The sequence below is a fragment of the Podarcis filfolensis genome (genome assembly GCF_964270895.1).
Source record: "Podarcis filfolensis genome assembly, chromosome: 2".
Classification (NCBI taxonomy): Eukaryota; Metazoa; Chordata; class Lepidosauria; order Squamata; family Lacertidae; genus Podarcis; species Podarcis filfolensis.
Window position 1 is genome coordinate 145,503 of NC_139605.1, and position 27,229 is coordinate 172,731.

Consider the following 27,229-nt stretch of genomic DNA (forward strand, 5'->3'; position numbering starts at 1 on the left):
CCTGCTGTTCTTGTGAGGGGGGGGGAGGGTCTGGGGCCCCGTGGGGAGGGGGAGGGGAGACCCCCCCCCAAAAGAGCAGCCTATGGTGTGGCATTTCTGGCAGGTGAATAACTTCCTCTCTCCTTCCCGCAGGTGACGCCCGAGGGTGCTCTGCCTGGCCCCTCCAGCTGGGATGCTCGGCCCCCGCCGGGCCTGACCCCCCACCTGCCGGCGCCGCCATGGCCTCCCCCAGCGGCAGCATCATCATCCTGGATGAAGACGAGGAGCCCCCCAGCCCCAGCAGGGAGGCCCCCCTTGCGCCACAGCAGCCTCCGTCCCAGGCCGCCGGCCGAGCGGGGCAGAAAGCCCCCGCCCCAGGGAAGGACCCCGCCAGCCTCAAGGCGGAGAACGAGCGGCTCTTTGCCGAGGTGAGTTCTGGAGACCCCCGCAGGGGGAATGTGGGGAGACCCTCTTCTCTGCCTGGGGAGGGAGCGAGGCGGGGGGATCTTCTTGCCCCCCCCCCGGCTGGGCTTCCTTCCCCAAGTCCTTTCTCGGCTGGGCTTAGTGACTCAGAACTGCTTTTTGGTGGGGAGGGTGCCACGCCCTGGGCAGGGGGGCGAGGGGTGGCCTTTTCTCTTCCGTCAGGAGTTGGGGAGCTGGTCTGTCTGGGCTCCTGGCGGTGCTCCACCTGAAGCTGCCGGGGGAGGAATTGTGTGTGTCGTCTGCAGGTTCGGATTCCATCGTGGCCAGCAGGGCACCCAGCCCTCGTGGCCCCCAGAAGTCCTCAGGCATTCCTGGGGTGGTCATTGCTAGCCATGTTGAAGGTGTCACAGAACGCCTCTTCCGCATTTGTCAGAAACTGGTCTTTTAACGGCGGCTGTGGAATTCCCTGTCTGTTGATGTCAGGAGTGGTGTGTTTGCTGTGCTTTTTTTGGCTCCTACTCAAAGAATTTCTGTGCAGATGAACCTGCCCCGACATTTAGAAACGCGTTGTTATTATTATTAACAAATTTCATTGCCAAAAGGTGCCTAGATGTTTTATTGTGGCGACTGCAGCCTAGGTTTAAGGTGGCATTTGGTGCTTTGCTAATATTCTGTATATGAGCTTTTAACACTGTGGCAAGGCCTCAGCGGGCAGCTCTCCAAAGCTTCTCCCCTCTCTGGGCCTAGAGCAGGAGTCAGCAAACCAAGGTTCGCGGGCTGGATCAGGCCCAATTCCCTTCTAGATCCGGCACACGGACAGACCGGGAATCCAGGCAGCCGGCATAGCCTGCGCACGATGTTTTTTAGGACTCATCCAGGCTTGGGGGTCAAAAGCGAGGTGGGCGGCTGCTTGAAACAAGCCCCTTTTCTGTCCGTCGTGCACGCGCTGCAATCTTTGCTTCCAGGGTGGGGAAGAGGGAAAAGGATCCAAGAATGGCACGCTTGCCTCAGCCCCCCACCCTTCCTTATGAGGGAAATAATAACTGTCAATGCGTAAAATGCAAAGGAAGCAGCGTGGGTGTGTGAGGGACCCCCCCCCCCCGCAAATCACATTTGGGTAACGTTGGGGTTGGTCCAAATAAGAGTTTTTGCCAAAAAAGCGGGTCATAATCATGGCAACGTATAGTCCGGCTCCCCCCAAGGTCTGAGGGACAGTGGACTGGCCCCCTGCTGAAAAGGTTTGCTGACCCTGGCCTAGAGCCCAGCATCCCAAAGTCTGCAATTAAGCAGAGTGTGAAAGGGAGCCAATCAGCATATAGGTGAAAAGGTAAAGGCCCCCAGGATGGCGAAGTTCAGTCCAAGGCAACTATGGGTGCAGCGCTCATCTGGCTTTCAGGCCAAGGGAGCCAGCGTTGGTCCACAGACAGCTTTCTAGGTCAGGTGGCCAGCAGGACGAAACCACTTCTGGAGGCTAATTCTGGGGAAATGAAACCAGGTGCCTCCTCTGCCAAAAATGTTCTGGGGGCACAGGACAGGAAGGTAGCGGACTCTCCTTCCTTGGAGGTTTTTAAGCAGAGGTTGGGCGGCGTCTGTCCTGGATGCTTGAGCTGAGATTCCTGCGCCTGGGGCTTTCTGGTAGGCAGAAAAGGCAGCATGATGGAGGAAGCAGGGAGAGAAAACCTTTCTTCTCTCTCTCTCTCAACACTCGAACTCAACCTCCAAGGAAGCCAGATGTCGGGAGATTCGGGGCAGATCAAAGAAAGGACTTATCCGCGCAGCACATTGTTCAACTGTGGAACTCCCTCCCACAGGAGGCAGGCAAGGCCACCCGTATTCCCTCCTACAAAGCTGCCCGAGTTCTGTGATCTTCAGGCGAGCTCTCAGGCACGTTGGAAGAGAAGGAAACCAAACGCATTGAGGACGGAGCCTGCCAGGGAGCGGCAGCCTTTTGACAGGCCCTGCACAGAGGAGGCTGCAACGCCCCTGGAAGACTTCCAGCGTGGCTTTGAGAGAAGGCGGAGGGAATGCACAACGGAGGAGGCCTTGTCCGTGGCGCATCCACCCTCTGCCAGCCAAATGTCGCTCCCAACCTGAACACAAGACACCAAGCGGGGCAGCTTCCAAGTCACAGAATGCTCATCTAGTCCAGCCCCTGGCAATGCAGGAATCTCAGCTCAAGCATTGCCTTTCAAAATGGCCCCTCTCCTGGCCAGTTCCAGAGAGCCTCTCCAAGGTTCTAGTCCCTGGCGGGGACTCCCGTGGGTGCAGGCTTGGGTGGGAGGGTGGGCTCCCTGCGCCCCTGACCCTCTCCTCTCCTTTCTCCGCAGTTTGTGGCCTTCTGCTCCATGCACACGGCCGACCACCCGGAGGTGATCCCCTACCTGACGGGGCGGCACCAGAAGGCAGCGCCCGCCTTCCTCTCCTCGGTGGAGTTCCGCAACGTCCTGGGCCGCTGCCTGGCGCGGGTGCAGGCGCGCAGCACCAAGGTCTACGTCTACATCAACGAGCTCTGCACCGTCTTCCGGGCCCACAGCCAGAAGAAGAAGCAGCCCCTGCTGGCTCCAGAGCCAGAGGCCCCCGGGCCCAGCGCCGCCCCTGCCGGCCCCGCAAACGCTCCGGGCCCCGCTGCCAAGGCTCCGGGCGAGGGCTCCAAACGGCAGATCCGCTACTTGGAGGACCTGCTGCGGCTCCACGAGGTGGAGATCCGGAAGCTGCAGGAGCGGGAGCTGGACCTGGAGGAGCTGGACAGCGAGGACTCGACGTACCTGCAGGAGAGCCGGCTGAAGCGGCGCATGGTGCGCATCTTCCAGCGCCTCTGCCAGCTGAAGGACTGCAGCAGCCTGACAGGGCGCGTCATCGAGCAGCGCATCCCTTACCGCGGCACCCGCTACCCAGAGGTCAACCGGCGCATCGAGCGCCTCATCAACCGCCCCGAGGCCTTTCCCGACTACACCGACATCCTCAAGGCCGTGCAGAAGGCCAGCACCCGCCACAGCCTGGGCCTGCCCAAGCGCCAGATGGAGAGCATGGCAGCCGAGGCCTTCCGCGAGGTGGGCAACCGCCTCCAGGAGCGCCGCCACCTCGACCTCGTCTACAACTTCGGCAGCCACCTCACCGACCAGTACCGGCCCAGTGAGCGCCTGGGGGCACTGGCGGGAGGCGGGGGGGGGGCGCAGGGGGCACAACAGGCCGGCCGCCATGCTCCTTGGCCTGTTTGAACACACACAGGTGCCTCAGTTCAGACAAAGGCACACATAATAAAAATAATGGGGAAATGGAAATTCCCCTCCGAAGAGGCCGTTTGGGGGCGGGGAGTTGGCCATCATTCCCGTAGGGCTTTTGAGATGTTTCAGAGTTCAGAAACATGCACACACCATGGGAATAGGGGGAAAGGTTGAAAATTTCCCTCAGAGGAGGCCATTCTGAGGGGGGAGAGCGGGACTCCTGCCCACAGCCATCCCATCGCCTTTCTGGTTAGAAGCCGGGCGCATGGACCCATTGTGGCACCTGAGCGTATTTTAGATTGTCCTACTGACAAGGCTCCAGGCCAGGCAGGGGCTCGGGGGGTTCTTGGCATTGTGGAGCTTTGCGGGACCCCGGGGGTCATCCATCCCAACCCGCTGCAACGCCTGGCCCATCTCTTCCCCTGCAGATTCGGACCCGGCCTTGTCGGACCCTGAGCTGGCCCGGCGCCTGCGCCAGAACCGGGAGAAGGCCCTGCAGCGCCTGGAGGAGGTGACCTCCCAGTTTGCGCAGCTGCAGGACAGGAGCGAGGACGAGGGACAGCGGCGCCGGAGGGAGTCACGGGGCGGCAAAGACGGGCCCGGGCCCAGCGATGCCCCCGGGCGCCAGCAGGGGGAGCCGGCCTCTCCCCAGGAGGTGAGGGGGCTTGGCGGGGAAAAGGTGGCGCCCCTCGCGGCAGGCTGGGCTTCCTGCAGAGGGGGGTCTTTCTGGGCGGGGGCCTTTCCCCACCTGCCTCCTTTGAAAGGACCCCCTCTCGCGCTGGGCTGGGTTCAAGGTCCTCAGTGTTGATTCACAAAGCCCTGCTCCTGATCCCTCCCAGCCCCATCTGGGCCCGCCTGCAAGAGCGTCGCTGGCCATTCCCCGAGTCAGCCAGACAACACTCGGAAGCGGAGCCTTTTACGTCGATCAACAAATAATAATAATAATTATAATAATAAAGTGTTGATGGCTCAGCCCTGTGGAACTCCCTGCCCCTGGAGATTCAGCAGGCATCTTCCAGCCATCTTTCAAAGGCTTGCCGAGAGCCTCTGTATTCCACCGGGAAATTAAGGATACCAGTTTTCTGCAATAGATTTGTGACTGTAACACTCCCCCCCACCATGTAATGTTCATTGAGTTTCCAAATTTTTACAAGCTAACTTCAGATTATATAGAGATTGTTTTTCGTATTGACTTCCCACCCCCTAGTCTTTTTATTCAAACTCTTTTCTACTGCATTATATTTCAGTTTCTCATCCGTTACCAACCTCTCTAGTACAGTTCCTTTATCGTTTTTCTTCCGCTAGCCCTAGCTCAAATCCTGCCCGTGATTTCATTTGTTTGCAGTGCTTTTCCAGACATTAAAAAAGGGCCTCCATTCTGCTACAAAAAGTTAATTATCTTTCTCTCTTAATATTGCTGCCAGTAGCTCTTCTTCATGATCAGGCATCACACGTAGATCCTCGATGGCTCTGACATTTTCTTTATGCACATGCATGCTTAACATAGTAAATGAATAAATGCATTTTTTGTGTGTGCATTGCGGGGGGGTAGACTAGATGGCCCCTGGGGTCCCTCCTGCGGGCAGGGAGGGGCTGTTCGGGGGCTTGCTTCCTGCAGGTGGGGGCCTGGGCAGCTGCTGCTGCTTTGAGACCCCCCTCCTTAGAGGGGAAGGGTCTCTCTGGGGCCATTTGCTCTGGGCACCGTTCTGGGATCTTGATGGGGCGCAGCGCTTTCTGGGGGGGGGGTCTGTCCATCCCTGGCATTGTCAGGATCAGAGGGTGACCCTTGATGTCTCTCTTCCCTAGGGCAGCCCCGGCCGGAGCGTGGCCAGTGCAGGGGCGGAGGAGGAAGAGGACGATGAGGAAGAAGAGGAGGAGGAGGAGGAAGAGTCTTCGTCAGAGTCGGACATAGAAGCCGAGCTGCAGAAGAGCCTGGAGGAGGAAGAGGAGGAGGAAGGGGCTGCCCCAGGTAGGCTGGGGTGGCATCAGAAGGGACCCCCCACTTTCTGAAGGAGTCTGTCCCTCCTTTGGAAGGGGGTGGCTCCTCCTCCTGGGGAGGTTTCTAAGCAGAGGCTGGGAGGCCGTCTGTCACGGGACTCGAACCCGCCACCCTAAGAGTCTCAGGCTCTATTGGTTGTGCGGATGCTTTGGCTGAGTTTCATGACCCTGGGGGCCCACCCAGGGGGGCCTTATTTTGGTGAGGGTCCTGCCATTTCACACACAAGCAGAAAGAGAAAAAACAAAGAAGCGCAGAGTCCGGAATTGAGCTACGCATGCTCTTATGGATTACTGTAGATCAGGGGGCGGCAAACTACGGCCCAGGGGCCAGATGCGGCCCACCGGGCTCGTAAATCCAGCCTGCGGACCCTGCCGCCCACCCAGTCAGACCCCACGCTAAACCCGCACAGCGCGCGGGGACTGACTTCCGCGACGCTGGCACGGCTTCGGAAGCTCCTGCAGCCAATCTGAAGCCATGGACACCTCTGGGCGACGCCTTCTCCCGCTGAGGCGGCCGCGTATGGCCAAGAGCCGAGCAGGAGCCGAGTGGCGGTGGGGAGGCTGCCTCTGCCACCCAGGCCGGCTGCATGGGCTCTGCACCCCGTGGAACCTGGCCAAGGCAGAGGACGACAACGAGGCGGCGGCACGAGGTTGTGAAGGAGCAGCTGAATGCATGCCATGTGATCAACAAATGTGAAGTGATGTCATCTAGAGACTAAATGAGAATTGATGCAGCAGAACGGATACATATTATAAACAAACAAACAAATAAATAAATGGGAGCCAATGTAGGTCTTTCGGGACCGGTGTTATGTGGTCTCGGCAGCCGCTCCCAGTCAGCAGTCTAGCTGCCACATTCTGGATTAATTGCAGTTTCTGGGTCACCTTCAAAGGTAGCCCCACATAGAGCACATTGCAGTAGTCCAAGCGGGAGATAACCAGAGCATGCACCACTCTGGCGAGACAGTCTGTGGGCAGGTAGGGTCTCATCCTGCGTACCAGATGGAGCTGGTAGACAGCTGCCTTGGACACAGAATTGACCTGTGCCTCCATGGACAGCTGTGAGTCCAAAATGACTCCCAGGCTGCGCACCTGGTCCTTCAGGGGCACAGTTACCCCATTCAGGACTAGGGAGTCCCCCACACCTGTCCCCCCCAAAAAAAACCAGTACTTCTGTCTTTGGGGCATATTCCGTAGCGAAGGCGGGAAAATGGTATTAAATTGAATTAATTCAGTTTGATCTGTAGTAATTTGGTAAATCAATAAAAATAATTGTCCAAACGATAAATTAAAACAACATAACCCTGCTGTCCTCCCCTCCCTCCCAGATGATGACCCCCGCGTCCAGGAAGTGGAGGCTGACCAGCACATGGACTTGGAGGCCCCTGAGCTGGTGCCCTCCTCCTCGGAGGAAGAGCCGGACGAAGAGGACGAGGAAGAGCACAACCCGGAGGGGCGCCAGGGAGAGGAACGTGGACAGCGCGTGGGGCAGGCCCCTGCCGACCCGCCTCCTGCCGTGGGCACCTCCCCCTCCCAGCAGTTCCTCCTGGAGATTGAGGAGGCCCTGACGCTGGAGGCGGGCGAGACGCCGCCCCCCACCCCCTCCCCCCCGCACCAGACCCAGGGGGGCAGGGGGGCCTCGCCCGTCTTCCGGTCACGTCAGAAGCCGCCACATCCCCAGAGGCCCCCAGCCAAGCGCAGCCAAGCTCAGGACAACGGCAGCCTCCGCGGGGCAGGCGGGGGGCCCCTGCGTGGGGTGAACGGGCAGCCCCCCAGCAAGCGGAGCAGGCGGGACTTCAACAGGTGAGTGGGGGGCAGGGAGGTGGTAAGGGGGAGAGGAGACTCCATGGGAAGGGGGGGCAAGCGGGTGGGGCTAGAGGGCCCTTGGCTGTCCCTTCCAAGTGCAGTTCTGTGATTGCAAGGGGGCTGAGGGTTCCAGGCTATAGGTCCTGCCCCGAACCTGCCTGGGTGCTGAGCCCTCAGAGGGAGAGCCTCTTTTAAGAAATGCTAACTTATATACTTTCCTTCATCCAAAGAGCACAGGGTGCTTGACAACATAAAAGGCAAATGCAGAACATAATGACCAAAAGCACATTTGCGCCCCAGGGCCGGTGGAAGAGGAATGTTTTGGCCTTTTCTTACTTCGATATGTCTGTAAACACTGTAAATTGCAGAGCTGTTGCATCCGCACATTTTTAAAAATTCCGCCTCTGGGTCTTTTCTGCAACTGCTCTCAGAGTGTGGGATTCCCTGGCTCCTTCCTTGCTGTCCCGCCAGAAGGTTTATATTATTATTATTATTATTATTATTATTATTATTATTATTATTATTATTATTATTATATCATATACTGTCCTATACCTGGAGGTCTCAGGGCGTTACACAGAATAAAATCAAAATATAGAACCACAAAATACATAATCAAAATAAAAACAACCTAGCAAATCCCCCCTGCCAAAAACCACCTTTTAAAAGGGATCCTCACAACATTTAAAGTAAGACAATTAACAAACCTGGACAGGAGCCACGTATTATTATTATTATTGCTATTGTTGTTATTGTTACGGCCTTCCTTTCCTGGCAGGTGCAAAGACAACCAACCGCTAGGCTGCTGTCGGGGCAAACCAGATACTGATTTCTGCTTTGAAATGTGCCCTGACTCACTGTGTGATCTTTTAGCCTAGTCCAGAGGGAGCTGGACTCTCCTTCCTTGGAGGTTTTTAAGCAGAGGTTTCTTTGGACAAGTCCAGATCAAATCCCAAACGGCATTTTCCAAAGTTCTGCCCAAAAGCAGAGAACGTTTCCTGCTGAATCACAGCGTTGTCCTGGCCAGACACCGTTTGTGTGTCTGCAGTGGGGGGTTCTTACTGGGGTGGCCGGATCGGGAGCAGCCCAGACCTGAAGCTGAAGGGCAGCCCTCTTCCCCAGGGCTGTGGTGGAGTCCCGGAGAGCTGGTCGTGGAATCGGAGAAGGGTGGAGTTGGAAGGGACCCGGAGGGTCATCTAGCCCAACCCCCTGCAAGGGTCCCGGTCAGGTGGGCTCCCAACATCCGCTTGGAAATGGTCGGAGATGCTTGAGGGGCGATTTCTTCAGGGCAGGCGGAATGGGCTGGATGACCCCTCGGGGTCCCTTCTCCAACACTGCGAAACGCTCTGAGCTGCCTCAGCCGGGGGGGGGGGGGTCAGGCTGTGCAAGCGCCCCGTCAATGTGTGTTTCTTCTCTGGCAGCTGCATTGAGGTGCCCAGCACTGGCTCGGAGGAGGAGGAGGAAGACGAGGACGCAGAGGGGCGCCTCAGCCCGGCCCCCTTGGCCGACTCCACCTGCGCCGACTCCCCAGGCCTGGGGCTGGTCAGCAGCTCCCAGGGCAGCCCCCAGCCGCAGAATCAGGGCCGCCTCCTTGCCGCCATCTGGAAGGTACTAAATGGGGGGGTGTGGATTTGCCCCAGGCACAAGAGTCCCGATCTGGAGCCCCCGATTGCCTCTTCCTTCCTCTCCCAGCACCAGCCCTGGGGGTGCTCAGCTGCTTCTTCCCCTGGGAGTCAGCGCCTGAGCAGAGCATCCTGGACTGGGCCAGTGGCTGCTCCAGCCTCCCCTCCTCATAGCGGCCAAATACGCCTAGGAACGTCCTTTTCCATTCACCCAGCTGGTTGGCTGTTCCTGCCTCTTGTGGCAGGGAGTTCCACATGTCAACTGAGGAGGACCTTATTTTGCCCACCTCAAATCTCCCCGTGTTGAGCTTCTTCGAATGCCCGCGAGTTCTAGCCGTGACGTGAGAGGAAGAAAAACTTCTCTCTTCAGGCCAGAAGAGTTTTCCTAAACTTTGCCCCCTTCCTCCCAGCTGGTCTGCCTCAGGGAGGTCCCTGGGGCAGCCAGAGGCCTTTGGGTGCTGCTCTGGGGAGGGAGGGGGTGCAGGGCACCAGTTTCCTCCTCTTCTGACCCCCCTCTCTCCCCACCCCGCAGGCCAGCGTGGCGACCCAGTGCGACCCGGAGGAGATCATCGTCCTGTCAGACTCGGATTAGCCCCCTCACCACCATCTGGCACGGACTTTGGGGGGCGGGGAGCAGAAGGACAGGTGGGACCCCCCCTCAAAAAAAAATCTTGGCTTGCTGGAAGATGGTGACTCTGCCTTCATGGACTCAGGGGGGTGGGGGGGCTTCTGCGTGATGCATGAGGGGCAGGGGGACGAAGGGCGGGGACTGCCGTGTTTGTATTCTTCTGGGTGCCATGGGGGGGTGGCAGGGGGGTGGGCGTATTGATGTTCTGTCCGTTTGGGAGCTCATTTTGCAAAAAAAAAAGCGGGAATAAAAAATAGGCAAATATTTTTCTGTAGACTGCTGTGAGTGTAAGTTCTGTTAAAGGGATGGTTTGGGGAGAGCACATCTGGCGGGGAGGTTTATTCCCTGTTTCTGTGCTTTCCATTGAGGGTTTTTTGTGTTTTTATATTTTTTTGGGAGCAGCCCAGAGTGGCTAGGACAACTCTATGTCAGATGGGTGGCCTAAATTAGAAAACTTTTTTTTATTATTTTCTACACACACACACACACACACACACACACACACACGGCATATATATATATATATATATATATATATATATATATATATAAATATATATATATATATATAAATAAAATTGTTGTTATTATTTCTCTCCCCCCCCTCCCAAGTGGGAGTGGGGAGTGGGTTTAGCACCTTACTGTGGGTGACGAAAGGCACTTTATAATCCTGCTCTACTCCAGGGACTCAGAAGAACAGGAGACATACAGTTTTACAATACTGGAAAAAGACACGGGGTGTTCCAGGTTTCCCCTGAAGGAATCCTTCAGCCCACATGGCTCTCGAACCCACAACCCGGAGAACTGAGGTTACTAGCAAGAGGAGGCAGAGGGGCCTGGGCAGGGAGCGCCTTCCAGACCCTTCTGGGGAGCCACCCCCAAGAAGGCCCTGCTGTGGGGTCCCTAGGGGGCAGTCCTTCGGCCCAGACCCCCTGCTCATTGCGGGGCCCAGAGGTGGTTGATGTGGCGGGAGATGCTCTTAGGGCTTTGGGTGCCAAGCACAGGACGGAGTTGGGGAGTTGGTATCCCCAAGGGCCGTCTAGTCCAGTCAGACCCTCAGAAAGTGGATCCTCCCAGGACCGGCGGGGCACACGATCCCTTCTTCTTGCCAGGATCCAGCCTCCGCTTCTTATGAATATGGACTATAACCTGCATAAACTTGAAATAAATGCAAATATATCTTAAAAATTTTTTAGAAAAACTTTCTTTAAAAAATCTGTTTTCAGATTTCCTTCTCTAATCTCTAATTTTTATTTAAAAAATTGTCCAGTACCTTTGGTGGTGGTTGTTTAGTCGTGTCCGCCTCTTCGTGACCCCCTGGACCAGAGCATGCCAGGCCCTCCTGTCTTCCACTGCCTCCCGCAGTTTGATCAAACTCATGCTGGTAGCTTCGAGAACACTGTCCCACCATCTTGTCCTCCGTCGTCCCCTTCTCCTTGTGCCCTCCATCTTTCCCAGCATCAGGGTCTTTTCCAGGGAGTCTTCTCTTCTCATGAGGTGGCCAAAGTCTTGGAGCCTCAACTTTACGATCTGTCCTTCCAGTGAGCACTCAGGGCTGATTTCCTTCAGAATGGATAGGTTTGATCTTCTTGCACTCCATGGGACTCTCAAGAGTCTCCTCCAGCACCATAATTCAAAAGCATCAATTCTTCAGCAATCAGCCTTCTTTATGGTCCAGCTCTCACTTCCATACATCACAACTGGGAAAACCGTGGCTTTAACTATACGGACCTTTGTTGGCAAGGTGATGTCTCTGCTTTTTAAGATGCTGTCTAGGTTGGTCATTGCTTTTCTCCCAAGGAGCAGGCGTCTTTTAATTTCGTGACTGCTGTCACCATCTGCAGTGATCATGGAGCCCAAGAAAGTAAAATCTCTCACTGCCTCCATTTCTTCCCCTTCTATTTGCCAGGAGGTGATGGGACCAGTGGCCATGATCTTCGTTTTTTTGATGTTGAGCTTCAGACCATATTTTGCACTCTCCTCTTTCACCCTCATTAAAAGGTTCTTTAATTCCTCCTCACTTTCTGCCATCAAGGTTGAGTCATCTGCATATCTGAGGTTGTTGATATTTCTTCCGGCAATCTTAATTCCGGCTAGGGATTCATCCAGCCCAGCCTTTCGCATGATGAATTCTGCATATAAGTTAAATAACCAGGGAGACAATATACAGCCTTGTCGTACTCCTTTCCCAATTTTGAACCAATCAGTTGTTCCATATCCAGTTCTAACTGTAGCTTCTTGTCCCACATAGAGATTTCTCAGGAGACACATGAGGTGATCAGGCACTCCCATTTCTTTAAGAACTTGCCATAGTTTTTAAAGAAATCACCTCATCTGGGGAAACCCAGAGACCAACGAGGTTTGTTCTGGGTATAAGTTTTTGTGTGCATGCACACTTCTTCAGATACGAGGATTTTAAAAAAAAATCTATTTATTTTGACTGTGTCCTGTATGAACTCGTTATTGAGACCCCCACAAAATTCCTCTGCCCTTTCTCTCGATCATCTCCTGCCTTTTCCGTTCCAGCTGCTGGGCCAGGAGACCCAGATGGCTCCATGCGGCCCCCAATCCCGTCTGGGCTCCGGCGCCGGGCTTTCGAGGGGCTTCACCGGCCAGTCCCGCCCGGCGCCGGGCTTCCTCCTCCGCCGGGCGCGCATGCGCCGCCCCGCCCCCCCTCGGCCCTCGCGAGCGCGCTTTGCGTCGGGCGTCCAATGCGCGCGCCTTAAAGGCGACGCGGGAGGCGGGCGCTGCGCCGCGAAGCCGAGCCGGAGGAAGAGGCCGCGGCGCCTGCGAGAGAGAGAGAGAGCGAGAGAGCGCGGAGGGTGAGCGGAGGGGGAGAGGGCGGCGGGGGGGGGGGCAGACAAAGCGGCGGCGGCGGCCCGGGGGGGGGGGCCTCCAGCTGCAGGCGCAGTCTACCTGCCCGCCCGATCCAGGCGCCCGCCGCCCTCTCTCCCAAACGGGGCAGGGTATGGGGAGGCTCCTGCTACGGGGGGGGGGGCGGGGGTCCCGCTTTGAAAGGTGCCCAAGTTCAGATCCCAAGACAGGGGAGGATCTCCTTGGCTTTCTCACAGTCCGATGAGGCTCGGCGGAGCGAGAATGCTTTTGGCAGGCACCTGCTCGATCTCAAGAGGCAGGGAGTTCCAAAGTGCAGTTGCTGCCGCACCAAAAGTTGGAAGGGACCCCGGGGGTCATCCAGCCCCACCCCCTGCGAGGCAGGAATACGCAGCCGTCCCGTATGGGGATCAAAGCTGCAGCCTGGGCATTAAAGGATTGTGTTCTTACAAATGCAGGAAATGGGTCTCCTGCAGCACCTGCAGAGGTGCCAGTTCCGCTGGACAAACAGGTCACTTGGAGGGGGGCATGTGGGTCAGGCAGGCTCTCAGGTAAACTGGTCCCAAGCTGTTCGGGGCTTTCTATGCGAATAGTAACGTTTTGAACTCTGCCCAGCAGCACGTTGGTGAGCAGGGCAAACCTCTGAGCACAAGTGTGCCGTCCTGGCCAGGCCTCCCTCCCGTCAGCATTCGTGCTGCAGCATCCGCCACAACTGCAAGGGAAGCCCCACGGAGAGGGCATTGCGGTAATCCAGCCCTGAAGTAGCCAGTGCATGAGCAGCTGTGGCCAGGCCTTCCTGGTCCAGGAATGGTCGCCACCACTAAACCGCTTGCAATTGCGCAGAGGCCCTCCTGGTCACAGGGGCTCCAGAAGTACCCAAGCTGTGAACCTGCTCCCTCAGCCCAGCCAGGCAGCCGAGCCATTTCTGGGAGCTCCTTGCCCACAGGATCCAATCCTTGCCAGGATTCAAGCTCAGCTTGTTTTCCTCCTCCATTTCACCACTACGTCCAAGCAGTGGCCTCTCCCCACTCAGATGTTATGGAGGAACAGAGCTGAGGGTCAGCAGCGTACAGGCGGCACCTCCTGAAACTTCTAGGCCGCAACAGCAGAAGTCCAGATCAAGGGAAGTCATAGTCTCTCTCTTCTGCCTTGGTCAGACCACACCTGGAATACTGGGTCTGATTCTGGGCACCACAGTTTAAGAAGGATGTGGAGAAGCTGGAGCGTGAGCAGAGGAGGGCGACCAAGGGTCTGGAGACCAAGCCTTATGAGGAATGGTTGAAGGAGCTGGGAATGTTTAGCCTGGAGAAGAGGAGACAGAGAGATATGATCTCAAGGGCTGTCACACGGAAGATGGAGCTGCTTTGTTTTCTCCAGCTCTGGAGGGCAGGACTCGAACCAGTGGCTTCAAGTTACAAGAAAGAAGATTGCGACTAAACACAGCTGAAAACCTTTCAGACAGTAAGAGCTGTTTGGCAGGGGAACAGACTCCCACCAGAGATGGTGGGCTCCCCTTCCTTGGAGGTTTATAAACAGAGGTTCAATGTCCATCTGTCATGGATGCTTTCGCTGTGATTCCTGCATTGCAGGGGGCTGGACTAGATGACCCCTGGGGTCCCTTCTATGATAATAATAATAAAATTTTATTTCTATCCCGCCCTCCCCAGCTGAAGCCGGGCTCAGAGCGGTTAACAACAATAAAAGTAACAAGGTTTACCTAAAATCACAATCAATTAGATAAAATTCATTCTAAAATCAATTCAAAATCAAATTCATGGCAACCATTGGGCTAGAGTTCTGTGAGGATTACCGAAGGAGAGAGAGGGTCAGACTGTGCCTTGGCCAAAGGCCTGGCGGAACAGCTCCGTCTTGCAGCCCTGAGGAAAGAGGTCAAGTCCCGCAGTGCCCTGGTCTCTTGGGCAGAGCATTCCACCTGGTCGGGGCCTCATGCCTGCTGCCAGCGGCTTCATGTAGATGTTAAATAGACTGGAGATGATCTGGTTCCCAGAGCGCAGCCGCCATGCTGCTCTCTGGACTCGGTGCATGACAGAGCCGTTCCCCCAATTCCCACCCCCCATTGGAGACCACGGTCAGTGGTATCGGATGCCAGCGCCCATGACAAGGGGGTGCATTGCCCTCCCCTCACCTTCATCCATCCCTTGTGGCATTTGGGGGAAATATCCCATCCGGAGAGTGCCTTTCCTGGTGTGTTGGGCCACCTGAGAGAGACCCATGAAGCCTCGAGGTCCCCTCCGCTTGGTTACTGAAGTCACCCAGGATTATCGTTCTGGGGTCCCCCAACAATCCCTCAGGGACTGCCTTGGCCAGCCAGATCAGGGGGGCGGTGAAGCAGCAGAACCCCCCTCTGTCTCTGGTGCAGCATCAGGCCAGGCCCTCCAGGCCCATCGCAAGGTCCAGAGGCTCGCTGGTCAAGGAGGGGTGGGCAACACCCTCATTTCAGCCCCCTGGTGCCAGAAACACAGGTGGGCACAGCTGGGTAAGGCCAGGCCCACGCAGGTGACTCCCCCAAGCCAGAGCAGCCTGCTCACCCACAATCGGATGGTGAATGAACAAGGTTTCATTGTGGACTGATCTGGCATTCAGGACTCAGCAGATCTGCTACCAGTCATTTCTGGTGGGTGAGAGGCCTGGGACAAGGAACGGAGACCAAACCCAAAGGCTTTTGCCCCCAAAGGTGGTCAGCCCCCTCCCTCTCCTGCCCTCCAACACAGATTTGGGCGGCATCTCGACTGCCCCCCTCCTGCCCCCCCCAGAAGCATTGGCACAGCACCCCTTCGAAGCCTGCGATCCTCTGATTCTCTGTTCGCAACGCCCCGTCTCAGCAGAACCGTTTTCATTCCATTTCCTTTTTAATTTGTACGCTGCCGTTCCATATTCTTCTGCACAAGGCGGTTTGCGAGCGGGAGAAACGGCAAAACATACAGCAAAGGTCACAAGCCTTACGACAATCGGATCCAGTGCAAAAAAAGGTCCTTCTAAAAACATAACTTTACCTATCGCAAATAAACTAAGAATCAGTAACCCATTAGAATGTAATAATGCACAATAAAATTATCACCAAAATATAATCAATAAAAAGAACAGCAAGTCACAATTCATAATATACCGCAGTACACAGAAAACTCTGTAAAAGGATCAAAACAATGACCTGACCCCACGGGAGTGGGTTGGCAGTCGTGTCACCTGGGACTCAGACCCCTTTTTTAGTTAATTTAATGAAATGTACATCCCAATTGCTTGTTTAAAAAGCAGCAGCAGCAGCACCCCGTTATATATATATATATATATATATATATATATATATACATACATATATATATATATATATATATATATATATATATATAATAAATATTTATTCGAGTTTTCAATTTTATACAGACAAAAAAGAAAAAGAAAGAAGAAAAAAAATATTAAAAACAAATCAGTTTCAATATCAATTTTCAATAACATGTTTCTTTGACTTCCTCATACCTCCCCTTCTTGTTTTCTAGTTCAAATTGTTTATCCAGCAAATCCTAATCTCTTAACATTCCTTTTAACTAACACCTTATTTTCCAATCAACTTTTTAAATTTTATAACTTAAACAAGATTTATCCCAGTTCTTTTTATCATAACAGCTAGAGACCACATAAATTCAATCCAGCATCTTTCAAAGTTCATTAATTTTGCAATATTTCTGTAAATAGTCCTTAAATTTCTTCCAGTCTTCTTCTGCCGACTCTTCTCCCTGGTCGCGGATTCTGCCGGTCATTTCTGCCAGTCCCATACAGTCAATCAACTTCATCTGCCATTCTTCCAGAGTGGGTAGATCTTGCGTCTTCCAGTGCTTTGCTATAAGTATTCTTGCTGCCGTCGTAGCATACATAAAAAAAGTTCTGTCCTTCTTTGGCACCAAATGGCCGACTATGCCCAAGAGAAAAGCCTCTGGTTTCTTCAAGAAGGTATACTTAAATACCTTTTTCATTTCATTATAAATCATTTCCCAGAAAGCCTTAATCTTTGGGCACGTCCACCAAAGGTGAAAGAATGTACCTTCAACCAGCAGCAGCACCCCGTTATAAGCGGCTTAGAAAAATCTAGAACTGTATTGTAAGGTTGGAAGAGACCCCAAGGGGTCGTGTGGTCCAGTGCTCTGCAATGCAGGAATCGCAGCTGAAGCAGATGTGCCCCGACATATAAAACTGGATACTGGAATTGCTGGGTTAAAGACAGGTATTTGAAATGGACAGCAGCTAAGAAGAAATGAAAGGCGTGTGGATGGGTGAAATATACTCGGAGTCGAGAGTGGATTTCATGCTCTTTATTCAGCTCATAGTAGTGAGGAATGAAAGTTCCCGCAAAATATCTGCTTTATATACATTATTTATAATCAGGTCGTGGATTCACTTGCACCAGGAGCAGGATTGGGTGGCTCCTGTGGACCAATCATACTGCTGCATTGTTCTAGGACCAATTAGACTGCTGCATTTTGGATCCTATTCAACTCAGTATATAACACCAGGCTTGCTTAAATAACTGTGTTTTAAGGAGGCCACAGAAAGACCCCAGCAATGTCAATAGGCAGGGAGTTCCACAGGCCTGTCACGAATATTTTGAGAAGCGGGTTCAAAATTCCCCCCCCCCTCAGTGGTTTTATCTGAATAGAATAGGTGTAGCGGCTGGGAAAAATGAAGAGCTTTGGGTAGCCTCAGAGCTGAGAGCGTCTCTCTTGCCAGCGAAATGAATCACCGGCTCTCGTGCCAAGAGTCTGAGCAGCCTCCCACTGGCCCAGGGAGTTATAAAAGTCAAGCAGCTCTGGTTCCGCTGCACTTACATAAAATAATGTTGTATCACAATCCGTGCAATAAAATAATGTTATATCACAATTGCACGTGCAAGTGGAAACAAGCGCCATGGACCGGGGGAGGGGGGCCTTACTTCTGAGTAAATGTGCTCCATTCGTGCCAGGCTCTTTCTGTGGGGCTTCCCTCACACCAGATCCGGAAGCTGCAGTTGGGGAGGATGCTGCAGTGCAGTTGTTGACGGGAGTGAGGCCTAGGACGCCTTTGCTGCTCGGAGATCTGAGCCATTTGGGACCAGTTTACCTACGAGATCCTGATTTGCAGGGGGTTGGAATGGATGATGCTTGGGGGTCCCTTCCAACGCTACGATTCTGTGATCGCCTCACCCCACATAATACTCAATCTTTTAGAGTGGCATCAACCTCCCTTTGGAACTCCCTGGCTGTTGACATCAGTCTCACAGGAAAATATTTCAGATCCTTCTCTGGGTGACATTTTGCTTTCCTCGTATTTATTTTACCTACTTAATTCATAGAGCTGCCCCATAGCAGAAGATTTCTAGGAAACCGGGGGGGGGGGTGCTGAGAGTGTTGGACTCAGGAGATCCGGGTTCAGATCCCCACTCAAACTCCCTGGAGGACCTTGGAGTTGGTCGCAGCCTCTTTGCCTACCTCACAGGGTCGTTGTAGGGAGTAACTGGATAATATGCTTTCATAAATGCAACAAAATAAGCTCTTTTGCTGGCTGCTTCAGAAAGCTGGAGGGGGCAGTCAGAGGGAGAAGTCCGTTGCCAACGTGGCACCCAGAGATCTCCATGGGGGGCGGTGGAACCTGTGCCAGTCGCAAGACACAGCTGGCAAATTTCTAACACTGCCACCAACTGTGGAGGCCACCAGCCCTCCTTTTCCATTAATTTGCATTTCTTCAACAGAGTATCCCCCCCCACCTGCTTTTGAGGCCTTAAACATTGTGGGGGCTCTCTTGGTTCCTCCTCCAGCCATCGGTTGAGCTGCCTTCCTTTTCGGAGCCTTCTAACCCAAGTTCCCTTCCCATCTCCTTTTTTCCGCTCCACAGCACCATGGAGGCCTCTTCTGGCCTCCCCGTGGTCCACGTCGACTTCCCCGAGGTCACCAGTGCCCTGCTGGAGAACCTCAACCAGCAGCGGGTGGAGGGCAAGCTGTGCGACATCGCCATCCACGTCCAGGGCCGCATCTTCCGGGCCCACCGGGCCGTGCTGGCCGCCTCCTCGCCCTACTTCCACGACCAGGTGCTCCTGAAGAACATGACGTCCATCGTGCTGCCCAGCGTCATGGACCCCGTGGCCTTCGAGACGGTGCTGGGCTCGGCCTACACGGGCAAGCTGAGCATGGCCTCGGACGAGATCGTCAACTACCTGACGGTGGGCAGCGTCCTGCAGATGTGGCACATCGTGGACAAGTGCACCGAGCTGCTGAAGGAGCGCCGGGGGGCCTTCCTGGGGCCTTCCTCCTCCTCCTCGTCCTCCTCCTTCCGTGCCCACTCCAGCCGCACCAGCGACAACCAGTCGCCCAGCAGCAGCAACTACTTCAGCCCTCGCGACTCGGGCGAGGGCCCTGAACACAGCAAGTTCCACCCGCTGCGGGGGGCGCTGGCGGGAGAGCGCGATGACCACGACGAGGAGGTCATCTTCCAGGCCGAGAAGGGGCCCCCACGCTGCCCGGACCCCTTCGCCAGCGGCAGCAAGTTCGTCCTGGAGACGGATGACGACGTCAGCGACAGCAGCGAGGGCCGGCGCCCGGCCTACGTGCGGCCCAGCATCATGCCCCAGAAGCAGTGGGTCTTCGTCAAGAAGGAGCGCTCCCAGGAGGACCTGGTGCTGACCTGCGAGGAGGACGAGGACCCCGTGGAGGTGGCCGGGCCGGCGCCCGAGGCGGCGCTCAGCATCAGCGACGTCCGCACCCTGACGGAGCCCGGCGGGGGCGGCTCGGGGAGCAAGCTGGAGGAGCAGGTGAACTTCTGCGAGTCCTCGGAGGACTTCCCCTCGGCCTACGAGGGCCTGGAGGAGGCCGCCCCCTTTGCGCCGCGCGGCGCCCTCCTGCCCATGGACATGCAGGGCAACCAGATCGTGGTCTTCCCGCCGCAGGCGCCGGTGGAGCACGGGGCGGTGCAGCTGGCGGCCGGCTCGGGCGACGGCAACAAGATCTTCATGTGCCACTGCGGCAAGGCCTTCTCGCACAAGAGCATGCGCGACCGGCACGTCAACATGCACCTCAACCTGCGCCCCTTCGACTGCCCCGTCTGCAACAAGAAGTTCAAGATGAAGCACCACCTGACCGAGCACATGAAGACCCATACGGGCCTCAAACCCTACGAGTGCGACGTTTGCGCCAAGAAGTTCATGTGGCGAGACAGCTTCATGCGCCACAAGGGCCACTGCGAGAGGAGGCACCGCCTTGGAGGGGGGGCCAGCGGCCTCGCGGGGGGCGGCCCGGCAGCCGCCAAGAAGGAGGCGGCGTCGCCCTCCCGGATGGGGGCCGAGGCCGAGTGGGGCAACGGGAGGTCCCCCCGCAGCGAACTGGGCTTTGCGGGGAGCAGTAAGATGTGAGGGGGAGCAGGGGGCAGCCCAAGCCGGCCTGCGCTGGGGACCCCCACCCAGACAAGCATGGGCACAAGTCCCCCACCTCAGACTGAGTTTTAGGGGGTGGGCAGGACAGCACCACTGGACTGATCCCCCACCTCGTCCGGAGCAGGTCCTCTGCAGCCGCCGTCTCCCCCAGGAAGGTTCAGGACCCCCTGCTGCTCCTTGTAAACAGCCCCCCACCCTTCTCCGTTGTCAGTCGATGTCCCCCGTATTTGCACCTTGTAAGGAGGGAACCATAGAGTTGTAGTGTTGGAAGGGACCCCATGTGGGACTGAACACTAAATACCCCCCCTCACCTTCCATGTCTCAGTTGGGGGGGGTCATGTAGCAGTCAGCACCCTTCCTCTCCCCGCCCCCCTTGTGTCTCTCCTGCGGGTGTCAAGAGCGGGGGGTGTCCGTGGCTCAGGAGAGCAGGTGCTTTGGGGGAGGGGGCTCACGTCCCCAGCTGAGCAAGGACACCCCCCCCCCACCGCCAGAAACCCAGCAGAGGAGCAGCCAGCGGTCAGGAAAGGTGGCAACTCTGAGCTGAGTGCCACCAACAACATGTCTTTGTGTATGTGTGTGTCTGTGAAATTCAAATTGTCCCCCCAGGGAAATGGGGAAGACCAGGACCGTTGTCATAATTGTGGGGTGGGGGAGGCCTCTTTCTGCCCCCCTCTAGGGAGAACGTGGGGTGCGGAACACTTTCCCCTGCATCGCCCTTCCCAGAGTTAATGCTGTTTATCTGCTCTCCCCCCAGTTCCGCATCTTGTTCTGTCTGCCTCCATTCACCTTTGAGATTTTTGTAACTTAACTTCGTTTGAGTCTCTCTCTTTTTTTTAAGAAAAAACAAAGAAACTGAACCTTCTCTATAAATATTTATTGATCTCTTTTGTGGCCCCGACCACGGTTTGTATATTTCTACACCGACTTCCCAGCCCCCCAAAACCTACTGCCATTTGGGAACCTCCACCAAGAGGCTGATGTTCAGAGAACCCTAGAATTGTACAGCTGGAAGGGGGACCCCCAAAGGTCCTCTAGCCCAACCCGCTGTTCACGTGGTAGAGGTAGAGATTCTTAATCTCAGGGTTGTGGGTTTGAGCCAAACGTTTGGCAAAAGATTCCTGCATCACAACAGGTTGGACTAGAGGACCTCCGTAGAGCACCCCCCCAATTCTGCCATTCTATGAGGGCAGGACTCTCAGCTAAAGAGAGATTCTTGACTTGTTTTGCTTATTTATTAAATTTGTATACCACCCTTCATCTGTACCTCTCAGGGCGGTTCAGAGCCTAAAGATACAAGATGAAAACACAAAACACATAATAAAAACAAGAATGAAACAAAACAATAGCTGCCCCTCCAATAAAGACATTGGACAGGATATAAACTGTTAATCATTCAGAGGCCTGGTTGAAGAGGAATAGGGGCACAAGGAAGGCGCCAGGCGGACCTCCCTGGGGGGAGCATCTCAGAAGGGGGGGGGGCTGTTGCAGAGAGGGCCCTGCTCTCCAGTTGCCGCCCTCTGGACCTCTCATGGACGAGAGAGAGGGTGGTCACAGCCTCCAGGTCACTTCATATGGGGGTTGGTTTGCCGTATGTCTGGAATTTCCTGGACAGAGCTGGGATTCGATCATCGGGAAAAGTGTCTGGGTGGAAATGGCTTAAATGTCCAGGAATATCCAGATTTATGGCAACCCACATCAATTTGGGTGGATTTCCTTTAAAAGAGCTCCAAAACTTCATTTTGGAAGGGGGGAGATTCTGCAAAAAAAGAGTGAGATCAACTCCTTTGGCAAAAATAGCTCCACAACTGTGTCCAGATTTTGAAATTATATTGGGGGAGGCAGTCCCTGAGGTGTTGCAGCCCTGAGCCCTTTAAGGCTTTCGAATTTTGAATTGGGCCCGGAAACTAATGGGCGGCCAGTGCAGTTGGACCAGAATCCGTGTGAGATGCAACCTGCCCAATTCTGCGCCGGCTGAAGTTTCCGAACTGTCTCCAGAAGCAGCCCCATATGTAACACATTGCAGTAATCCAACCTAGAGATCACCAGAGCACAGACACCCGAATTTAGGTGATCCTGGATAGGGCCTCCGCTGGGCCGAAGCATCCCAACCTCTGCCACCCAGCGCAGGCCAGGCCCCAGCATGTTGCTGTTTTTCCAGCTTACAAAACTCCCCGTTACACAAGGCTGCATTCCTGGGATTGCGCCAGGGGATCCTGGGGGGGAGGAGGGGAGTTTCATAACCGACCCCCTCCCCGGGGCGGGACCACAAAATGCCTTAAATTCGGGGTGGATGTGATGGGAGCATCTTCGACAGGAGAGAGAGGAGCCTGCCTGAATCTTCGTCGCCTGGAAGCCCCACAGATCGAGGGAAGGTGGGTCGGGGTTCAGGGGGGCAGGGAAGGCCGGGGCTGCTCTGCTTAGGGAGGAAGGGGTTCTGGGTCTGCGCCTCCGTCGCTGGGTCTCCTAACCCATTGGGGGGGTCTCTCCCTCTCTAGCCCCCATCCCAGCAATGCTGCACACCAAAGCTGCCCCTCTGCTGCTGCTGCTGCTCCTCCTGGCGGCGTTTGGCGCCTGTGAAGAGAGGTAAGCTAGATGGGGGGGATTGGCGTATTGCCCCCCAGAATCCTTGAAAGGGACTCCCCTGGGTCATCTAGTCCAGCCCCCTGCAAGGCAGGAAGCGCAGCTAATCGTAGCCCCCCCCCTCCCCGCTTCATGAGACCAGCTTTCTAAAGCATGGGTGGGCAAACTAAGGCCCGGGGGCCGGATCCGGCCCAATCACCACCTCAATCCGGCCCACAGATGGTCCAGGAATCGGCTTGTTTTGACATGAGTAGAACGTCCTTTTATTAAAATGCATCTCTGGGTTACTTGTGAGGCATAGGAATTCGTTCTTTTCCCCCCTTCAAAATATAGTCCGGCCCCCCACAAGGTGTGAGGGACAGTGGACCGGCCCCCTGCTAAATAGGTTTGCTGGGCCCTGTTCTAAAGAGTCGTTTGCCCCCCTCTGGCCTGGATTCCAGTCCCGACTCCTGGGGTCAGAGAATGGCAGAGTTGGGAGGGGTCCCAGGGCTCATCTAGCCCACCCCCGTTCAGGCAGGGATCTCAGCTCCAGCATCCCTGCCAGGTGGCCATCCAGCCATGTGTTGTCACCCCCCATTCAACACCCCCCCTTTTCCAGGGAAGTGTCTCCCTGCAAGAAGGGCCGCGAGTGCTTCTCCTACACGCTCGTCTGCAACGGCTCCGGCTACGAGGTGAGCGCCCCCCCCCGCCCCCGCCCCCTTGCTCAGTCGCGGGGACGGACCCCCGGCTGCATCTTGACCCCCATCTCCCCCTGCCCCCTTGCCAGGCTCGGCTCTACCCGCCCTCCGTCTGGGTGGGCACCCGCGTCAGCGACGGCTCGGCTTACCTCCCGGCCCTGATCCACGGCTTCTGGCGGCTCTTCCGCTACATCCAAGGGAAGAACGCGGCGGGTAAGGGAGCCTCGGGGCGTGTGCAGAAGGCTGGGCGGCGGGACTGCCTGCGGTGCTCCCAGATAGAGTGCCTCTGAGACGGGAGGCTCCATTAGGCAAAAACTGGGGAAGACTCTTGGGGCGCCTGGAAGTTGAACCCCTTCCCTGCGCCGGAGGCTGAGCTCTGCCAATGGGGCTTGGGGGTCGCGGAGGAGCAAAGGGATGGCTGCGGGGGGGGTCCTTGGCTCTCCCCCTCCCCCAAGATAGGGCCTCCATCCAGGCTCCTGGATCCCAAGGAGAGGCTGGGATGGACAAGAGGCGAAGAAATGCCTCCTTCAAGACACCCCCAATCCATCCAGCTCAAAGGCAGGAGCCGTTGGAGGGGTGGGGTGGGGGGGCTTCCGAGCCAGGAGAGCCCCCCCCCCGGCTGCTTGCCCCCCCCCCCCAGGCCAAGCAGACTTTCCTGCTTTTGCAGCCTCTTTTCCCCGATGACAGATGAGGGAGTGTCCCATGCAATGAATGAAACGCCTGCGCAATTGGGGGGGGGGTTCAAGGGGGCAGAAGTGGAAGCCCCCCCCCAAAGCAGCACAGGCAGGAAAGGGGACGCCGCCTCCCGCCCTGGTGGGGGACCCGGGATTGTGGTGGAGGGGGGGGCGTGCTTGTTCAGGGCAACCCCTCCCTCTGTGACTCCCCCCCTTCCCCCCTCCCAAAAGGGGTCCACATCCCCATGACCGGCCCGGTGCTGACCCGAGTCCGGGACGACCCGGAGAGCCGCGAGTTTGAGATCTACTTCATGCTGCCGGAGGCCTTTCGGGGGGACCCGCCCGCCCCCACCGAGGAGACGGTAAGAGGTGGGCCAAGGGGTCGCCCCGCTCCCCTTCTTCTGCCTAGGGGAGACCCCCCACCCCTGCCGTGGCGGCTGCTCTCCGGACTGAGCTGCGCTTTTCCTCCTCCCTCCTCGGCGCCAGGTCTTCATTGAGCGCTTCCCGGAGCTGCGCGTCTTCGCGCGCGTCTTTGGCGGCTGGATTACGGACACCAACCGCTTGGCCCAACTGCGCTACCTGGACGGGCAGCTGAGCGCCCACGGGCGCCCCCTGCAGGCCGGCCAGCACTACACCGCTGGCTACAACAGGTGAGAGGGGAGGGGCTGCGGGGGCTGACCTGCGGAACTCGCAGCCTCAAGATAGCGGGCGCCTGCCGGGAGGAGAGAGGGGTCTCACTCCAGCGTCAGGTCCAATAATAATAATAATTTATTATTTATACCCCGCCCATCTGGCTGAGTTTCCCCAGCCACTCTGGGCGGCTCCCAATCGAGTGTTAAACACAATACAGCATTCAATATTAAACACTTCCCTGAACAGAGCTGCCTTCAGATGTCTTTTAAAAATAGGATAGCTGCTTATTTCCTTCACATCTGAGGTGAGGGTGTTCCACAGGGTAGGCGCCACTACCGAGAAGGCCCTCTGTCTGGTTCCCTGTAACCTCACTTCTCGCAATGAGGGAACCGCCAGAAGGCCCTCGGCGCTGGATCTCAGCGTCCGGGCAGAATAATGGGGGTGGAGACGCTCCTTCAGGTATACTGGGCCGAGGCCGTTTAGGGCTTTAAAGGTCAGCACCACCACTTTGAATTGTGCTCGGAAACGTACTGGGAGGCAATGTAGGTCTTTCAAGACCGGTGTTATATGGTCTTGGCGGCCGCTCCCAGTCACCAGTCTAGCTGCCGCATTCTGGATTAGTTGTAGTTTCCGGGTCACCTTCAAAGGTAGCCCCACGTAGAGTGCATTGCAGTAGTCCAAGCGGGAGATAACCAGAGCATGAACCACTCTGGCGAGACAGTCCACAGGCAGATGGGGTCCCAGCCGGCATACCAGATGGAGCTGGTAGACAGCTGCCCTGGACACAGAATTGACCTGCGCCTCCATGGACAGCTGTGAGTCCAGAATGACTCCCAGGCTGCGCACCTGGTCCTTCAGGGGCACAGTTATCCCATTCAGGACCGGGGAGTCCCCCACACCCACCCGCCCCCTGTCCCCCCAAAACAGTACTTCTGTCTTGTCAGGATTCAACCTCAATCTGTTAGCCGCCATCCATCCTCCAACCGCCTCCAGGCACTCACACAGGACCTTCAGCACAGGGGGGCTGCCTCTGAATGGCCGCTGGCTGCGGGTAGGGGAGAGCAAACAGGACCGAAGGGCTAGGATGACCTAGTGGTTAGAGTGGTCTCCCAGGAGACCAGGGTTCAAACCCTCCGGGGGCCATTGGGCTCAGAGGGTGGTCCCGCTGACACCCAGCACTGCCTCCCTGGCAGGGTCCTTGTGAGGAGGACCCCCTGACTTCCTACTGGGATGAGGGGGGGCTGGGTCTCCTCGTTGCACGAGGGAAGGGGTCCGGACCACCCTCTTCCTGGAGCTCACCTACCCCTCTTTCTGCCTCCCTCCCCTGCAGCCCCATGGAGATTTTCAATAGGCGCAACGAGGTCTGGCGAGTGGCGGAGGGAGAGCTCAGCTGCAGCCCCACCCTCCAGGAATAATTATTTGCGACCCCCATCGAGGACGCCCGCTCAACCTCATCTTCTTCCTGCCCCCCAAAGAATGGGGGAGCTGGAAGGGGCCACCCAGAGGCCATGTAGTCCACCCTCTCCTTGCCGGCAGAGCCCGAGGTATCTCTTCATGCTCCACGTGAACTAGCTGCCACCCCCCCGTCCTGACCGTTGAGGGGACGTTCACTCCCCCCCCCCCGAAGATGCTGGCGGAGGCTGAGAGAGGGGGGTCCTTCTGTACCTCTCTGCAAAAATAAGACATATCACACAGGAATCACCCGTGAAGTAAATAAATCACATTAGCAAAGGAAACTTGGCAGAGGTTTTTGTTCACGCGAACCAGTGAGGATCAGCTGAAAGATGGTTTCCCCTTGGAAAGATCCATTTGTAGAGTGGGGTGGGACCCCCAAGTCTGACCCCCTGCGGCAGGGCAGGAAGCTCCCCTCTTGCCAACGTTGCCCTGAGCCGGGATCTCACGGGTCGGATGGGCCGGCTCTGTCCCGATCCCAACGCTGCCCTGCTCTGCTCTTGCTTTCCATTTTGGATGTTGGAAACACACAGGTGAAACTCGAAAAATTAGAATATCATGGAAAAGTTCCTTTCTTTCACTAATTCAACTTGAAAGGTGAAACTAATATATGAGATAGACTCATGACTTGCAAAGCAAGGTATGTCAAGCCTTGATTTGTTATCATTGCGATGATTGTGGCCTACAGCTGATGAAAACCCCCAATTAACAATCTCAGAAAATTAGAATATTCAAGGAAATCAGCAAAACAAGGATTGCAAATCGAGCAAGATTGGACCTCTGAGAAGTAGAAGCAGATCTCGCTTTGCATGTCATGAGTCGATCTCATATATTAGTTTCACCTTTAAAGTTGAATTACTGAAAAAAATGAACTTTCCCACGATATTCTAATTTTTCGAGTTTCACCTGTATATCCTTGGAACAGTTCAATCTGCAGAGTGGACCATCCTGTGCATTTATCAATTCATTTAGGAGATCCTGGGATTATGGGTTCTATTTTGCAGAGCGGGACCTGGGAAGCAAGAGAGAGAAGCTCAGGGGGGACGTGGGGCCAGTCAGTCCCTGTCTCTCAGCCCAAACTGCCTCAAAAGATGGATTGTTAAAACTGATAGAAGTGGTATCTGAAAAAATATACTGCAGTGGTTTACAGCAAAAGAAAAACCAACATAGTAACACCACAAAAAGTTGAAAACTACCTCAAGGGGAGCCTTCCCTCGTGGGGGTGTCTTCTGAATGGGCTGCCAGGAGAGAGCGCCTGAGTCTGACTCTCCAGTGGCAGAAGGTTCCCCA

General features: G+C 55.8%; 3 protein-coding genes across 7 annotated transcripts in view; all 3 read left to right on the plus strand.

Annotated features, from left to right (window-relative positions):
* The window catches only part of ZBTB22 (zinc finger and BTB domain containing 22), a 41,626-nt gene extending 20,818 nt beyond the window's left edge, over positions 1-20,808 (plus strand). Inside the window, exons 1-3 of one of the 5 annotated variants that reach the window (XM_083601741.1) lie at positions 12,391-12,502; positions 13,128-13,973; positions 18,393-20,808. In XM_083601741.1, the coding sequence (XP_083457867.1) occupies positions 18,397-19,902 (1,506 nt within the window). In that variant the 5' untranslated portion in view covers positions 12,391-12,502; positions 13,128-13,973; positions 18,393-18,396 and the 3' untranslated portion in view covers positions 19,903-20,808. Of the gene's footprint in view, positions 1-12,353; positions 12,503-12,800; positions 13,974-18,392 lie in introns of those variants that run through there. The other 4 variants (XM_083601743.1, XM_083601742.1, XM_083601744.1 and 1 more) reach the window with 4 other exon arrangements.
* On the plus strand, positions 199-9,954 carry DAXX (death domain associated protein). The gene is made up of 7 exons (XM_083601077.1): positions 199-407; positions 2,730-3,534; positions 4,055-4,281; positions 5,433-5,595; positions 6,953-7,427; positions 8,852-9,038; positions 9,585-9,954. Exons 1-7 carry the CDS (start codon positions 219-221, stop codon positions 9,642-9,644), a joined length of 2,106 nt encoding a protein of 701 aa, XP_083457203.1. The 5' UTR covers positions 199-218; the 3' UTR covers positions 9,645-9,954.
* Positions 20,809-22,140: 1,332 nt separating the features above from the next.
* Positions 22,141-26,223, plus strand: LOC310757232 (heme-binding protein 2-like). The gene is made up of 7 exons (XM_083602510.1): positions 22,141-22,295; positions 22,419-22,506; positions 23,102-23,174; positions 23,270-23,393; positions 24,086-24,216; positions 24,341-24,504; positions 25,818-26,223. Exons 2-7 carry the CDS (start codon positions 22,433-22,435, stop codon positions 25,900-25,902), a joined length of 651 nt encoding a protein of 216 aa, XP_083458636.1. The 5' UTR covers positions 22,141-22,295; positions 22,419-22,432; the 3' UTR covers positions 25,903-26,223.
* The last annotated feature ends 1,006 nt before the right edge of the window (positions 26,224-27,229 follow it).

Coding starts and splice junctions, on each gene's coding strand:
- DAXX (XM_083601077.1), top strand. CDS start 219: ATGGCCTCCCCCAGCGGCAGCATCATCATCCTGGATGAAGACGAGGAG. Junction 4,282..5,432: donor AGCCGGCCTCTCCCCAGGAG/GTGAGGGGGCTT, acceptor TCTCTTCCCTAG/GGCAGCCCCGGCCGGAGCGT. Junction 5,596..6,952: donor GGAGGAAGGGGCTGCCCCAG/GTAGGCTGGGGT, acceptor CCTCCCTCCCAG/ATGATGACCCCCGCGTCCAG.
- LOC310757232 (XM_083602510.1), top strand. CDS start 22,433: ATGCTGCACACCAAAGCTGCCCCTCTGCTGCTGCTGCTGCTCCTCCTG. Junction 23,394..24,085: donor CCAAGGGAAGAACGCGGCGG/GTAAGGGAGCCT, acceptor CCCTCCCAAAAG/GGGTCCACATCCCCATGACC. Junction 24,505..25,817: donor TACACCGCTGGCTACAACAG/GTGAGAGGGGAG, acceptor CCTCCCCTGCAG/CCCCATGGAGATTTTCAATA.